At 45.5% G+C, this 15,556-nt stretch overlaps 1 protein-coding gene across 1 annotated transcript; it reads right to left on the bottom strand.

Moving 5' to 3' along the window:
* Positions 1–5,711: 5,711 nt before the first annotated feature.
* On the bottom strand, positions 5,712–6,587 carry olig3 (oligodendrocyte transcription factor 3). Its single transcript, XM_085921487.1, has one exon. The coding sequence runs from the start codon at positions 6,585–6,587 to the stop codon at positions 5,712–5,714; it is 876 nt and encodes a 291-aa protein (XP_085777613.1).
* Between the last annotated feature and the right edge of the window lie 8,969 nt (positions 6,588–15,556).

A 15,556-nucleotide genomic window follows, 5' to 3' on the forward strand; every position in this document is an offset into this window, starting at 1 on the left:
GACCGCAAGGTGCCAGTTACCGTGTGTGGCCACGAGGAGGCGTGTGCAAGTCTTGGCAATGGAGAGGCTATGTACCGGCGGAGGAGGCTTACGCACTCGGCTCCTCTTTTCACCCCCGGAAACAGAGGGCTAGCCGGTGGCGGTAGCTGAAAGCAGAAAAGTGGCAAGCAGAAGCAGCATACAGCATGCACAAACTACAGGCACTACTACTCCAACACTACTGCACTGACGCATCACATGCCCTGTACCACGAAGGAACACACACACACACACACACACACACACACACACACACGGTTTGTGGCCGCTGTCATTTCTGCTTTCCCGTCCAGTGATAATGCCCGTTTCGAATTGCTACTGATTTTTGCTGAGCGGGGGTTCAGCCCTCGGATGACTGCATGTAGATGACGTTGCTATCGCTACATCAAAGCTAAGCAAATCATTTAAAAATGATAATAATAGAAACTAACTACAGTAATGGACTGCCCTTTGATTAAAACATTTGTGCCGGTTATAAACCTAGCAATTGAACGAGGTGTGTAGACTTTTTATATCAAGCATGATACATCCAAAACCAGTTACATCTCTAATGAAGTCGCGCCTTTCTTGGCACGCATGTGGCACGTCTTTTGCGTGTTTGTTTGCTCTCCAGCAGCAACAACACCACCAACAAGCTGTCAGTGTGTTGTTGACGTTGATGAAAAGCACCAACTGTGACGAAGTCCGCCTGGCAGCTCCTTTAATGGCGCGCTCTGCCGTGCCAATGGAATATGGGCCAGGGCCAATAAGCTAATAAGGAAATCACGGCGCGTGCTAAGCTAGGCTAGGCTATGCTAGGCAGTGAATAAACTTAAACCAAAATCAAGCGCTAAAAAAGGTTGAGACGTGGAGGCAGACGTGCTTTTGGGAGTGAAGCTGTTGTCAAGTTGTTGATTTACGATCCTGCGTCTGCTGAATAGCCACGTTTTCATTTCAGTGATTGTTGTTCATAAATTTATTGGCAGACCGATATGAATTTTCAAAAAGCACATCAAGAGACATTAATGTTGTTTCCTATGGACGTCGCCTACCTCATTTAATTTGATTTGATTTTGTACAGCAATGCCACTGCGTGCATTTGTGAACATGTCCGTGCGTTGGCTTGCCAGCTCTGAGGCTGGCAGAGTGCTGGGTGACAGTCTTTCTCAGCAGGAAGAGTGTTGGGACAAAGTGAAACATGGTCCTGAGGAGGCGGCTGATTCCGTTCCCAAGCCAAGAACAGACATCGCAGATAAAGACATCACATTGCATCGTTGTCAAAATAACATTTAGTTTACAAATATTAAAGAGGAAGTGAACTTCCCAAATTTCTTGTCAATATGTTGTATGCGCTCCCACTAATCTAAATACTACATTCAGATTAATATTACGCTTGTGCAATATGAGTAAAGCAGCAAAGTTAACCCGTTTTTATCCATCTCAGGTGGTGGCCATTTTGCCACTTGCTGTCGACTGAAAATGACATCACAGTTGTCTCAGGTCACAACCAATCAGGGCCCAGCTTCAGGAAACTGGTGAGCCGTGATTGGTTGTGACAACAACAAAGTCCTCATGCACAAAGATTCTGAGTTGGCATATCTCAACATCCCGTTTCTGCAATATGACAATTTTGTGAATCGCAAAGCACCAAAAGGTGAGGCTGTGTTTCAATCGCTCTGTATGAACTATAAAAGGCGCAAGTCCCTTCCCTCCGACGACACGTGTAAAGCATCCATGCGATGATACCGTTTAACCACGTTCATCCTCGTCTGTTTTCCTACCGTCATTATTCCCGAGAGACTCATTGCTGGCGACATATTCCAAACATGCGGTGGCCAGCAACACACACACACACACACACACACACACACACACACACACACACACACACACTGTGCAGGACAGTTGTTTTTGAGCAGTTACGGGGGCAGTCGGACCCTGACGGGGAGCCTCCAAACTATTGAGGCGACCGGCTGGCACGCCGACAAGCGCCAGTCCCAGAGCACGTTTACGACCAACGCTGAGCGCCATCTGTCAGTCACTGTAGGAGCGTAGCGCTCACACACGCACACACACACTTTCCGTCTGGCTCTGTACACTTCTATGAGTGGAAGGTCGGACCCACGATATTGAGAGCCACAAGCAAACAGTCTGCTGATGTGCAGGCTTCTCATGACGAAAACACTGAGCATGGCGACGAGCATGACTGGACTGCTTTTTATCTTCATCTTCTAGTCATTGTAATGATCACTTACCAAAAAGTATTCATTTCTATTAATATACTCAATTCAGAAAATTTTTTCTAAATTATTTGTAAGTATTTTTTGCTTAAAATTCAAAACATAGTTTAAAACACAAGAGGTTTCTCATGTTGAATGCCTATTCAGAAATTATGGTTTTATTAGTTGGGCCCTAATCAAATTTAATGATTAAAAATACATTTAAATTGAGTATTTTTTTCTGAGACAAAATAAAGGTTTAAAATTTGTATTTTATGGGAATATTTTCTTAAAGATGATTTAGATCTACTGTCACTTTCCAAGTAACTAAATCACTGTCGCTTTTACTTGATTGGTTATAAATAAATTAATATGTAAACAGATAGAATGGCAAAAAAATGAATAATGTCATTAAATTCCTCCCTTTTTTCTGTTTTTGCACAAAATAAATACAGTACATGACAATTTCTGTAATCAAACAGTATTCCCTCATGTGCAAAAAAAGTTTGTTACTTTCACTTAAATTGCACTTTTTGTCATCTTTATTGTTGGACTGATTTATGGTGGTTGATGCGCCGACATCTCGGAAGTATTTAAATGTTGCAGATGGTATCTTTAAGGAGCATCCTGGTGTTTAATGGCACCCTGCCTATTCTATAAATAAACAAGACATTGCATATTATTTGCTTAGCTCATCACTTGTTGACATTTTAATTCATCTTTTCATGACTTTCAATTCAATAAATAAAAACACAGTAGTGGCGTCACGTTACGCTTTATGATTATGACACTTCCTGTCGCAGCCCGACGACAACGACGAGTGCAGCACCGCGACCCCGCCCCGGACAAAAAGTGTCAATTAACATGCAAATGAGCGCTTGTCGCCAATGGCGATGGCAAGGCGCTCTTATGATGGAAATATGTTGCCCATTTTGGCCCGTGTGGGTTCAACATTAGTCAGCTGAGCACGGTGGGGGCAACGAAACCCCTCCATTATTCCCGAGGCCTCCCCCAGGGCGGAGGCAGATGCACTGTCCCCCCCCAACTCACACACAACGATCAGGCGGCTTTAATCGTGCCGGTTCAGCCTGTCCTCCTGGTCAATAAGTTATTCCCTCAACTGCTTTTGTTCCAGGCCGCCGCCTCTTTATTCACAGTAAATTCACTTTCTCCCGACGCCCTCGGGTACACACAAACACACACGTGCAGCCGACGAGCAGACCACTGGCAGATGTGCTTTCCATTAAACTATGTATTTGGGGCCCGTGTCGTCTCAATGTTTGAGATCGCAGGCCGAGTAGGGTCATGATTGGCCGGCGTTTTGAGTCAGCGTTCAAATCAGTGTTTTTATGTCCTCTGATTGGTCAGTTAAAGCAAACCACATTTGTGCACATTTTCGTGTATGATGCATTTTCTTGGCTTTTGAAAATGTTTTTGTGATTGGATAAATATTGATTGTGATTGCAGGGCGAGTTGTGGCAGTTTTGTTGCATTTTTCCAGCTAATGAAGACGTGCCGTTGTGACATCGTTATAGGCGCTTGCACTCGTTTAGCTTTTCACCTGAATGCAGGGGTCCGTAAGGAGCTCTCATTTACATGCTCGCCTTAAACATGCGCGTGACATTTGTGGGCCGCTACCCCCCGGCGAACGTAAGCTAGGCGGCCTTCGCAGTTGTTGGCCTCCTAATTAGGCCGAATGAAGAAGTATTGAGGAGTCCATTTGCTTTGAAAAGCCAGCATAATAAAGCGCAAGTCACTGCTAAGCAGCTTCCCTTGACAACATCCTCCTCAGTGTAGCGCGCTTAAAAGGCCGGCGCAGCTACCCGCCTATTTACATCCCATCTGCCAGCTCACACACACACACACACACACACACACACACACACACACACACACACACACACACACACACACACACACACACACACACACATGCAGGCGTCATTCCTAAAGACAAAAACAGCAGCGAAAAATGAACTCTTTCACTCCTTCTTGAGTCACAAAAGGCCTCCTCTCCCTTCTGCCTCCCTCTTTTCTTTGCTTTAATCTTCATTTGCATGAGCCCCCCCCCCCACACACACACACCCAAAAGCAAAATGTGTATAATCCTCTGCTTTTTAGCATCGTGTAATCCCACCACCTCTCTGTGATGTCATTCTCCCCTTGTGGGTCCCACGTGAACAATTAGCTTGTAATCTGCAAACATACATTCTGTCATTGCAGAGATGAGACGTGGCGGGGGGGCACCCTTGGGACCCGGCGAATAAACTGCTCAGCGCTCCCCAGTGTGGATTAACAATCCAACTGGACTGCATTCATGTCACCTTTTTTGCTTTAGTGCTTAAGGAAAAAAAATCCAATAAATAAAATTCATTTTATGATTAGTTTTTTTTTTTTTGCCAAATTATTTTGTTTACTTGTTACCCTTCACTTTGCATTTTGAGTTATTAGAACTCTATCATCACAGGGATGGAGGGATGGAGAGATGGAGGGATGGATGTCTATCTATTCATCCCACCAGACTGTAATAATCAACACAGCTTTTTCCCCCAAGAGTAATTTTAATAAAGTGCATTAAATTTATTTTACTGGATTTTCTTTTGAATTAGTTTTTAAAGTAAAACATTCGTATCTAGCTGATTTTTGTGTAGCCCAATAAAAATATATGCAGTTTGATTATTCTTTTCCAGTGATGATTTTTTTTTTAAATAAAGACTCAAATTGAATGGAATATTCTCTCTAATGGAATGCAAATGAGCTCACGTAAATTTCATACACTGCAGGCCCAAATTCCTTGAGGGCATTTTACACTTTGTGAATTGATATGGAGGTGAAAGCACTTTTTCGACGTCATGAGTGTTTATAAATGTTCAACACAATTAAGGGTCATTTGTTGAAACGTGTGTAAATGTTCTCAACAAAGAGTAAGGCAGTAAAATACGATCCATAATTTTTGTTTTATTGAAATGTCATCCAGGTCCTCTGGGTGATTCATAATAAATATTTCATCAACAATGTAAAAAAATAAAGACAGGCAGTCTCTGGGCGTAACAAAACGTCAACATTCGGGCAACATGCACACAAGTAACAAGAAAGGGAATTGAGATGTTTTTACAAGGAGCCACTTAATGAGTCAATTGCAAAACTATAAAGCGGTGTTTGCTACATTTTTGGAAAAGAAAAAAAATTAAAATACGGAACTCACTTTTTTTGTTTAAATCCTTGGTACAAGGCACAAAGCGCAATCTTCATTTTCACAAAATAAAGAGAACCAAAATATTCATGCACAATTTTTTTTCTCGTTTTGTTTTTGTTTTTACCTTCAAGTTTGAAAGCGTCAGTCTTTCAGGAGTCCTTGGTACAAGGAGAGAAATAACACACATTTTCTCATATGGACCCAACAAGAAAACAGACAGCAACATGCACGAATTCGCGCGCCATGCCCTCAAACAGTCCTTAAAAATGACCGACATATCATTTCATGCCGTCCTTGGCCTCCCCCGTCAGTCTCGTCAGGCCGGAGGAGGTGATGGGGATGTGTGTTGGCGGCGCAGGAGGAGCGGGAGGGGGCGGCACCTGGCAGATGGCGCACGGGCACGGCAACCCGGCCCAGTGCTGGAACCCGGAGCCCAGCTGCAGGCCAGGGGGTGCGGCGGCCGGCGAACCCTTCATCAAGGCGTGCGGGGCCCGGATGGGGAGGCTGGAGGACGTAGTGGACGTGGTGGACGACGACAGGCCGCCGCCAAGGAGCGGGTGTACCTGATGGGCGGCTGCGGCCGCCGCGGCAGCAGCCGCCGCAGCCGCCGCCGCGGCTCCCGGATGCGCCACGGTGCCGCAGTGGAAGGCCGAGTGCTGGCCGCCGTAGATTTCCCCCACCAGTCGCTTCATCTCGTCCAGGGAGCTGTTGAGCATGAGGATGTAGTTCCGGGCCAGCAGCAGCGTGGCGATCTTGGACAGCTTGCGCACGGAGGGACCGTGCGCGTAGGGCATGACTTCGCGCAGGCCGTCCATAGCCAAGTTGAGGTCGTGCATGCGTTTGCGCTCGCGGCCGTTGATTTTGAGGCGTAGCTGGTACATCTCCTCCTCGGTCACCTGCTTCTTCAGCTTGAACTTGTTGCTACCTCCGCCGCCGCTGCTGCTCTCCACCGACGACGAAGACGAGGCTGACTTGGACTCGGACATCTTGCCGGCCTGCGTGGACGAGGAGACAGGGTGCTGGTGGTGGTGGTGGTGCAAGTTGAAGTGCGGGTGCAGGTGGTGGAAGTGATGGGCAGGGAGGTGCTCTCGGAGGAACATGGCATCCATGTCCGGGGATGAGGCTCTGCTGCTCGGGCTGGAGTCTGAATTCATTTTATGGCTCGGCCTCCGAGGCTTCCTCCCCCTTTCTCTCTTTCTCACTCGCTTTCTACCTCTCTCGATCCCCCCCTCGGTTCCCCTCTCTCTCTTTCGATTTCCACCTGCGCGCTTTTACGCAGCGGCTCCGTTTCTTGTCTGTGCTGGCTCTGTGAGGTGTCAGCGGCTTTTTATACGGGCGGCCACACAAAAGCCGCTTTGCTATTCATAACGCCTTGTTAGGACGATGACGCGCCTCTTTTTTGAAGAGGAGGAGGCGGAGGCGTGCTTTGACTGTCCCACTGACCGCCGTACGCATCCATCCAGCGCCATTGTCAGGACACTGTCAGGGGCGGGGCGAGGGACGAGCTCGCCTCTTCTCTCCACTCACTCCTCGACTTTCATTTTCACTCAAGCTTTCTTGTTTTCTGTCTTTTTTTTTTTTTTTTTGAGAGCCCTGCCATGAGTAAGAAGGAGAGGCCTAAAGCTCATCTTGACCAACGGAATTTTTTTCCCCACGCTTCCTGCTGAAAAGTAAAGAAGTAAAAGCATTGAAAGTCAAGTATTAAGAAGTCAGGAATGAAAGGCGCTTCAAGGTTGGGGGAGTGCTTGTAAATCCAGCCTGTGACCTCCTGAGCACACAGGTTCCACACAGGTTGAAATGCCTTTGAGCAAGGCATCCATCTGACGGTTGCTCTAATATATTGTAAAAGAAATATTGTTTACACTACAGCAAAGGTCTTCTAGGTGTACTTGCTGACTAGTTAAATTTGTCATGGTTTGTGATGCAGGCAAGCGGTGAGGAGGAGCCCTGGGGACATTTTAGGAGAGTTTTGTTTTCTTTTTGTTGGCAGTGCGAGTGGCAAGCAAGCAAGCGGTGAGGAAGGAGAAGCAGAAAAATAGCACTTTGTGTCTTGACGGACTTCTTTCCATGGAATTTGACCCACCCCCCCCTCCCTCCGTTGTCGAACAATTGATGAGTAGCAGATTTTAAAAATATGCAGTGTGAATCTGGATCGTCTTCTTATAACTCCAAGCTAAATTTGTCTCTCCATCCATTTGTCCGTCCATCCATCCATTTGACTTGATGTTTCTCCATCTCTCTTTCTCCATCCATGTCTCCCTCTGCACATGCTGTTTCTCTCTATCGGTGCCTTCTGCCATAGTCTGTGTGTGCTTTGCCATGGTGAGGCGCGCGGACGAAGTCGAGCGGCGGCGACGGTGTGCGCTGTGCCATCCATATGGCAGCATGTAGGCGGCAGCGCTGTGACCCGTTGGACCCCAGACGCCCGCCCGCCCGCCCAAGCTTTTTATTTGGGCCCAGTCTGGCTTGAATAGCACACCAGGACCACAAAGTCCAACAATAACTAATCGGCCTGCGCCTCTTTTGCCCGCTCACAACGCAAGCAAGCAGTGACAGGAAAATATTTCACAACTGGCTCAGCATAAGAACACATCTGGGTTTCAGCTTTTTAAAGCCATGCTTGGCAGACTTGGACACAGTCCTACAACTTTTAAATGACATTTTATTTCATCATACTTGTATTTTTTTTATTCAATTCAATGAAGACAAATCTTACTAAATTAGGATTTTAGCTGTCTGGTCTTAATGTAAGAAACGTGACGATTATGTAAATTCACATCGCAAAGAAAGTAAAACATCAATGTCAGCATTTTCATTTCTAACAGGTGCTTATACGTATAAAGTGAAATTGTTTTGAGTCACCGATATTGCAATAATGTTCGCACGTGTGATAAAACACATTTAAAACCAACAGTATATGTACTATATATTTTTAATACTTATTACTGCTGTCAGTTTTATATTCAGATAATTTATTATTTCTGGCTTTAGTGTCATAGATAGACTACTCATCAACATGGACTGAAAAGTGTTTCTTTTAAGATTTGATTGTATTTTGGATATTTGATATTTGGACGTGCGTGTGTGCGCGCGTGTGCGTGTGTGTGGTTTTATAACACAACAACATCTTTGAACTAAGGCTTCATATTCAGAAGATTTTTGCTCTTCTTGCTGTCCTTGAAAATTACTCATATCTTAAGCTAAACTTTGCATTTCCCTGCAAAATGAAGGTTTCAAATTTTTTTATCAAAGTTTCAATGGCACCCTCGGGTTTTACCTTTACATAAATTAATAATAAAAATTATATATATATTGTAACAACAGTTTATTGTTATATTATATATTATAATTATATATATATATATATATATATATATATATATATATATATATATATATATATATATATATATATATATACATGATTATACGTGTTATATATTTTATAAATATTTTATGTTATTTTTACTGTGAAAACATTCAAATTCAAAATTCAAAATTCAAAACTGCAAAATTGAGTGGGCACATCATAAAATGAGCTATTTTGACATAAAATCAAGTCGTGTTTCTTCTGCCCTGTGGACCAACAGCTCGCAATGACAACACATCGTTCCTTTGTCCGTCCGTCCGTCTGTCGACTCCTCACCCGTCCTCCCGCCACCCATGGCACTTGAAATAATTATCAAGTTTCTCCCCGTCTCTCCTCCCGCGTGCTGCGCCATGAGATCGCCCTGCTCGAACAGTTAAATAAAGAAAAGAAATAGAAAAGGAGAAAAAGGCCCAAACGCGCATTGACGGGGCCCTCATTGTTGGGCTTGGCCCAAAAGGAGGGAGGGGAGAGAGGGGAGGAGAGGGAGGGGCCCTTTGCTCCTCATAAAGGTGCGAGAGCAAAGCGGCGGATCCGCCTTTGCTCTCGCCTGGTGGCATTTCAAAGTGTCAAGCTTTGAATACCAATTGCTTGAACTGGACATATGTGGATCCGCTGTAAGCCTGCTAATCCCGTCCCCAAGTGTTCCTTTGTGTATCGGGGGGGGGCCTGGCCGCCCCCCGACAGAAAGTGTTCCTAATCCGGCCAATGTGTCTCAATGAGGTGTGTGTCGGCTATCAAGTTGTGTGCTGCAACCGCCTCGAGAGGCTTTCCTTTCATATCATGACGCACTCAAAGTTAGTGATAGGACGCTGAAAGTTTTGATTGAATCTAAAACGCACTCTAACCTTCAAGGGAGATACTAATTGAACCATCTTGCAAGACTTTCAACTTTGTGGAACACAACCAGAACTGCATTAACATGCTGTAACAAAGAGTCCTCGGTACCTTCGGTTCCATCTGGACTGCTAGACCTGAGGAGCAAAAAGAGGTCAGGTAGGCCAGAACCGGAGTTTTGTGCTCCCTCCTCCGAGCTCCAGTTAGGAGGTGAGCAGCAGTATTACGGACCAACTTGCTGGAGGGCTGGCTTCCTTCGAGTATGAAAACTAGCTGAGCGTCATTATAAAACAAGCGCATAGAACTTGCACTTTTAACGAGCTAATTACCGTCATGGGTGGGCCTTGGAGTCCCCCCATCACCACCCCCACCCACCGACCAACTCCGCCCACCCTCTCTAACAACGAAAAGGACGAGGACAGTAATTGGTGGTCAAATGGTATCAGCGCAACATCTTTTAACTGAGAGCACGGTGATGCTTCATTAGAGACATTAGGAGGTCAAGGCCACGGTGGAGATCAGGTCAAGGGTGCCTTGCATCCAAATATGTAAATTTCCAGATATATGTTGTATTTTACCATTAAAACAAGATAACTAGCCATATACAGATATAGATTTGAGGTAAATACATATGAATTCAAGTTTGAAAATGCAATAAAATAAATAAACAGTATAAAATTCAAAGACGTACAATAAAAATGAGGTAAATATTTTTGGGAAAGTGTCATTGAAGAACATACATAACATAAATGTGTAATTAAATGCCAAATATGTCAAAATGTGATGAACTCGTGTAATTTGATGATTCACACAGTTTTTTTAACACACATTATATATATATATATATATATATATATATATATATATATATATATATATATATATATATATATATATATATATATATATATATATATATGGCTTCAAATATCTATATATCCATCCATCCATTTTCTGAACCGCTTTGTCCCCACGGGGGTCGCGGGCGTGCTGGAGCCTATCCCAGCCGTCATCGGGCAGCAGGCGGGGGACACCCTGAACCGGTTGCCAGCCAATCGCAGGGCACACAGAGACGAACAACCATCCGCACTCGCACTCACACCTAGGGACAATTTAGAGTCAATTTAGGCCTACCAAGCATGTTTTTGGGATGTGGGAGGAAACCGGAGTGCCCGGAGAAAACCCACGCGGACACGGGGAGAACAGGCAAACTCCACACAGGAAGGGCCGGAGGTGGAATCGAACCCGCACCCTCCTACCCAGTGCGCCACCGAGTATATGTATATATATATATATTATATATATAAATCATTGCTTTTTGTTTTAATCCTATGATAAAAGCGATTTTCATCAAAGTTTGAGGCATTGCAGCAGCATATGGACAGCAACAATCAATCCAAAGTGCATGAGTTGTCACTAAAGCAACATTTTGCACTGACACCACAAGTGTGAATACTTGTAAGAACTTTTCCCCATTGATGCCTCTGAATTGAAGTTGAAAGAGAAAATATCAAGACGAGCATTTTGTCTGCGTTTCACCACCAGCAAACAAACCTTTGAATTGGAGCGCCCGACTTTTAATTAATGTTGATCAAATCGTGGGGAGTTTGTTAATCGCGCACCTCACAATCGTCTATTGAAGTCCTAATTGATATTTGCGGCGCCGGGGTGTTAATTAGCCACAAAACAAGTAGACGGGACTGACTGGAAAGAGCAGGCTTTCGCCGTCGGACAAAACTTTGATGCCCCAAAAGAGAAAAGAAAAAGTACGTGTAGTGTAGTGTGAAATCGAGTTTTATGTCCGAGCAGCAGATTGCAGGCCTTGAAGTGGACCTTTTTACACCGTCTACACACGCACATGCACTCATGCGTTCACAAGCCCGCCTCACCCCCTCACCCGTCTTAAATCTTACATGTTAATCTCCTCTTGCTCCCTTCTCGCAGATACACAAACATGCTGTCCTTTCACAGGGCGCCCTCGCCTCGCCCCCCACCCTCATTTTCTGCTCATGTGCACCCATTGCGGAGGGCCCAAGCGGACACAAAGTGACGCGGCCTGCACTGGAGGATGGGAGGAGTAGGATTGTGCTCCCAGTGAAAGGAGTTAAAAGGGGAACCCTGTTGCAAATATGCTGCCTGGTTGCTTCAATGTGTGTGCGGGGAGGGAGTGTGTGCGCGTGTGCGCGCGTGTGCGTGTGTGCTCGCGTGTGCGTGTGTGCGCGCGTGTGCGTGTGTGCGCGCGTGAGCGTGTGTGTGCGCGTGTGCATGTCTCTCTCTGTGTCTGCGCGCATGCGCATGTGTCTGCTGCATTGAGTTACGTCCACAACGCATGTTCAGTAAACGATGCAAACTGGCTGCCCTGTGATTGGTCATTCTGCGTTGGGGGCGTGGCTTCCCGACAGGTGAATTGCATGATGTCACGGCGACGTCGTCGGGAGCTTGCACTTTAATATTTATACGTGCGGAATCTCGCGTTGGCCTTTTCGAGACACGCGTGGCGCACACGTCCGACAGTAAAACAGCACCAGGCGCCCACGACATTTTTCAAGTTTGTTTGACACATTTAAAATGCTAATAAGCCCTTTATTATGTGCTACATCAAATGCAAATGCTGCGTTTTACTGCCGCCGAGTTGGGTCCACGTCGCTATTTGCATATATTATGTCCGTCTCCTTTGCATGCGGGAGGGGGCGGAGGGGGGCGGCGGGCGTGCCGACTCCTAATAAATAACATTAACAAGGCGCCTCCCGATAAACAAGCCCCAATAACGTGGCCTTAATAACGAATGCGAGGCCGCGGCCCGTTTAAACGCGGCCGTTTGACACCGGCGGCATATGGTGTGCAAATCCGCCCCGAGCGAGAGCGGCGACGCCCGCCGCAGCGATGCGGAATTGTCACGGCCCAGCAGACGGATTGAGAAAACACGCCTTTAGTGGCAGACGCTTTATGATGGGAGGAAAATGCTGCCGAGGAATTTGTCTCTTTAGGACCAACTGGAATACGATGGCGAAGGCGTGTGAGAGAGAGCGAGACACACAGCGTGCGCATGCGAGAGTGTAAAAGTTGAGTGTGTATATGAGAGGAAAGTGTGCGGAAGACATAGTGTAGAACAGAGGTGCAAGGTGACAGTGACATGTCTAAGGTGACAGTGTAACAGTGAGAGCGTGTGTGTATGTGTGAGAGTAAGTGGGCAAGACTATGTATGAGATGAAGGGAGAGAGAGACGATATGTATGTGAGTAACACGTGAGAAGATGAGTCAGTTTGTGTGATCATTTGTGTGTAAATGTGTTAAGTTTGAATGTGTATGAGTGTGAGTGCGTGAATGTGAGAGAAACCGAGTGTGTAAGAGTGCGTGCGTGGTGTTTCTGTGAGAGAGAGCCAGTGTAAGAGTGGATGAGTGTGACTGCGTTTGTACATGTGAGAGCGCGGCGTGTGTGTATGTGTGAGGGACAGAGGGAGCTTATGACTGAAAGTTTGTGAGAGTAAATGAGGAATTGGATGAGTGTGTGAGCGGTGAGTGTGTGTGCGCGTGCATAGTCGCAAGTCTTCCTCTTAATGTTTAGCTAAAGGTCTTCATCAGTTCCCGTGGCAGGGCCCATTAAGCGGAGGCGGCGTAAACATTCCATAAAGCCTGTCATCATATTTTGCCCGTTACGGCGGCGCCGAGGCAATACGTTACAAATACGAGCTGCTGCGCGCCCACACTTTCCGGCGTCTGTCCTTTAGAGCTGTTGTATCTTCTCAGGTGACTCGTGCACGCTTTCGAGGGACAGCCTGACTTTTACAAGTAAAATAGTACTCTCAAGCAGTAGTCTCCAACCACCCGGTCACTTTGGACCAGGCCACACAGATGAAAGAAAAAACTTACAGGACCTCAGGTTGATTAATTTTAAGGTTTATTCTTGTAGCGCTGCACTCCAGGGGGCAGTATTGACGCCGAGAGACATAACGCACAATGAAGAGTATATGAATGGTTTTGGAGCCACTACGTTCATCAAATGTTTTTAAATGTCTCTCAAGCATCACAAGTCACAAGACTGACCGGTCGGCTGGCCAGCAGCGCTTCCAGTGTGCCAAGTGCGGATGCTGAGACTCGCTATTGTCCTCATCCGCTTCCTCCCACCGCTCTGTCCTTAATCTCTCGTCCCGCTCCATCGTCTCGCTTTCCCCGGCCGCCTAATCCGCTCCACAGCCGTGAAAACTCTCCATGAGGGACAGATGACCCGTTCTAATGGGAACGGGGCACCATGCGCTTGCGCGCGCGCGCACTCACTCGCACACACACACGCACGCACTCACGCACGCACGGGCACTCCCCCCCCCGCCCCCCCCCCCCACACACACACACATCATTGCCTTCATTTTTGATGAGTTGAGTCATAATAAGATCCACAATACTGTGGACTACATGATTTGAATTTCATGTAGCATGTCATTAACTTTGTTAGCTTATCTGACTCGTAGCCAAGCCTCACTTTCTTAGGAATCTGATTTTTTTTAATTAAGAGAGATTTGCTAGACATGTCGATCATGAGTAGATCCACAAAAAGGTCTCAAGAGGCCAAACCTGAAAAGATTCAGCAAATCAGCCATTTTGGTTTGAAATCACCATTTTAAGAGATCTATCATTTGTCCTTTTCATTCAAAGACAAACCCATCCTAGAGATTTGGTCACATTGCTACTAAATCTGACCCGGGTACACAAGAACTAGGTGCAGCAAAAAAGACATAAAAAAGTTTCGGTCATTGTGTGTTGATGTAGCGTGGTGACAAAGTTTGAGACCCCAGTGATGAAACACAAGACACACTCTGGCTCATGTTTCGGAAGAATTTCCCTCAAAACCAGTTCAACTTGACAAGATGAGATTTGGTAGACACGTCTATCAAGAGAGCACCCACAAAAACATCACTGCCAGTGGTTCAAAACATTTTGTCCGATAGCGAGCTAAAACCACAATTACTAAAAAGCTGATTTGAATTCAATGGAGCGTGGTGGCAAAATTTGCTGACGCGCCAAAAAAGAGGTCCCGAGATACGCAAGTCGCAGCAGTAGCGCCTTCTCCATCTGCACCCAGAAGACCTCCACAATGAGGCGAACATGTCACTGCCTGAGCCCGAACAGAGGGATGGAGAGCGGACAGGGGACGGGGGGGGGGGGGGGGAGCGGGGGACACATTAACAAGCTATAATCTCAACTGCCTTATCCATAATGCATTGTGTGGGCCAATTTACATGGTGCTGTTCCCTCTGGGGGAAAGGAGATCATCCATCAGGCTACTTTATGAGCTCCCTCACACTCTCTTCCTCACATACACGCGCACACAAGCACACACTGCGGCTTATTTATCTCTCCCCGTCCCTCTGTTTTGCCACTGCCGATGCTTCAAAACACTGCTGCCTCGATAAAACATTTCCGAGGCCAGTCAGGCAGACGGGAACTGGCAGGGTGCTGGCGTTTTTGTGGTTTTTCCCCTTTTTCTTAAATGATGACAACATTGTTGTAAAATGTGCCGCACGTCCGCAGCCAGTTTGAGTCGCTGGCCGCACACGCTCAGTTTGGCGTTACTTTGCATTTTGTCATTCTTTCCCATTGATGGCTTGAACCAATTCACTCCATTTTGCTTTTTCATTCATTATTAGCTTAATTAATGATAAGATAAAAAAAAGCTATGAATGATTCTTTCTTATTGCACATTATTATTATTATTATTATTATTATTATTATTATTATTATTATTATTATTATTATTATTATTATTATTTGAAACAATGTAATCACAACTGATATAATATATATAGACTGAAGTAAACATAGTATTGAATCAAATTAGTTGGCATAAAATGGTTGTTATTTTTTGCATTGTTCTATTGATCTGCACAAAACTTTCTGAAAATGTATGCGTCATTTTCATTTTCA

Source organism: Syngnathus leptorhynchus, chromosome 10, assembly GCF_054491065.1.
Source record: "Syngnathus leptorhynchus isolate UIUO chromosome 10, UIUO_Slep, whole genome shotgun sequence".
NCBI classification, from domain to species: domain Eukaryota; kingdom Metazoa; phylum Chordata; class Actinopteri; order Syngnathiformes; family Syngnathidae; genus Syngnathus; species Syngnathus leptorhynchus.

Bases quoted from the DNA above. Each gene is read 5' to 3' on its own strand.
- olig3 (XM_085921487.1), bottom strand. From the start codon at position 6,587: ATGAATTCAGACTCCAGCCCGAGCAGCAGAGCCTCATCCCCGGACATG.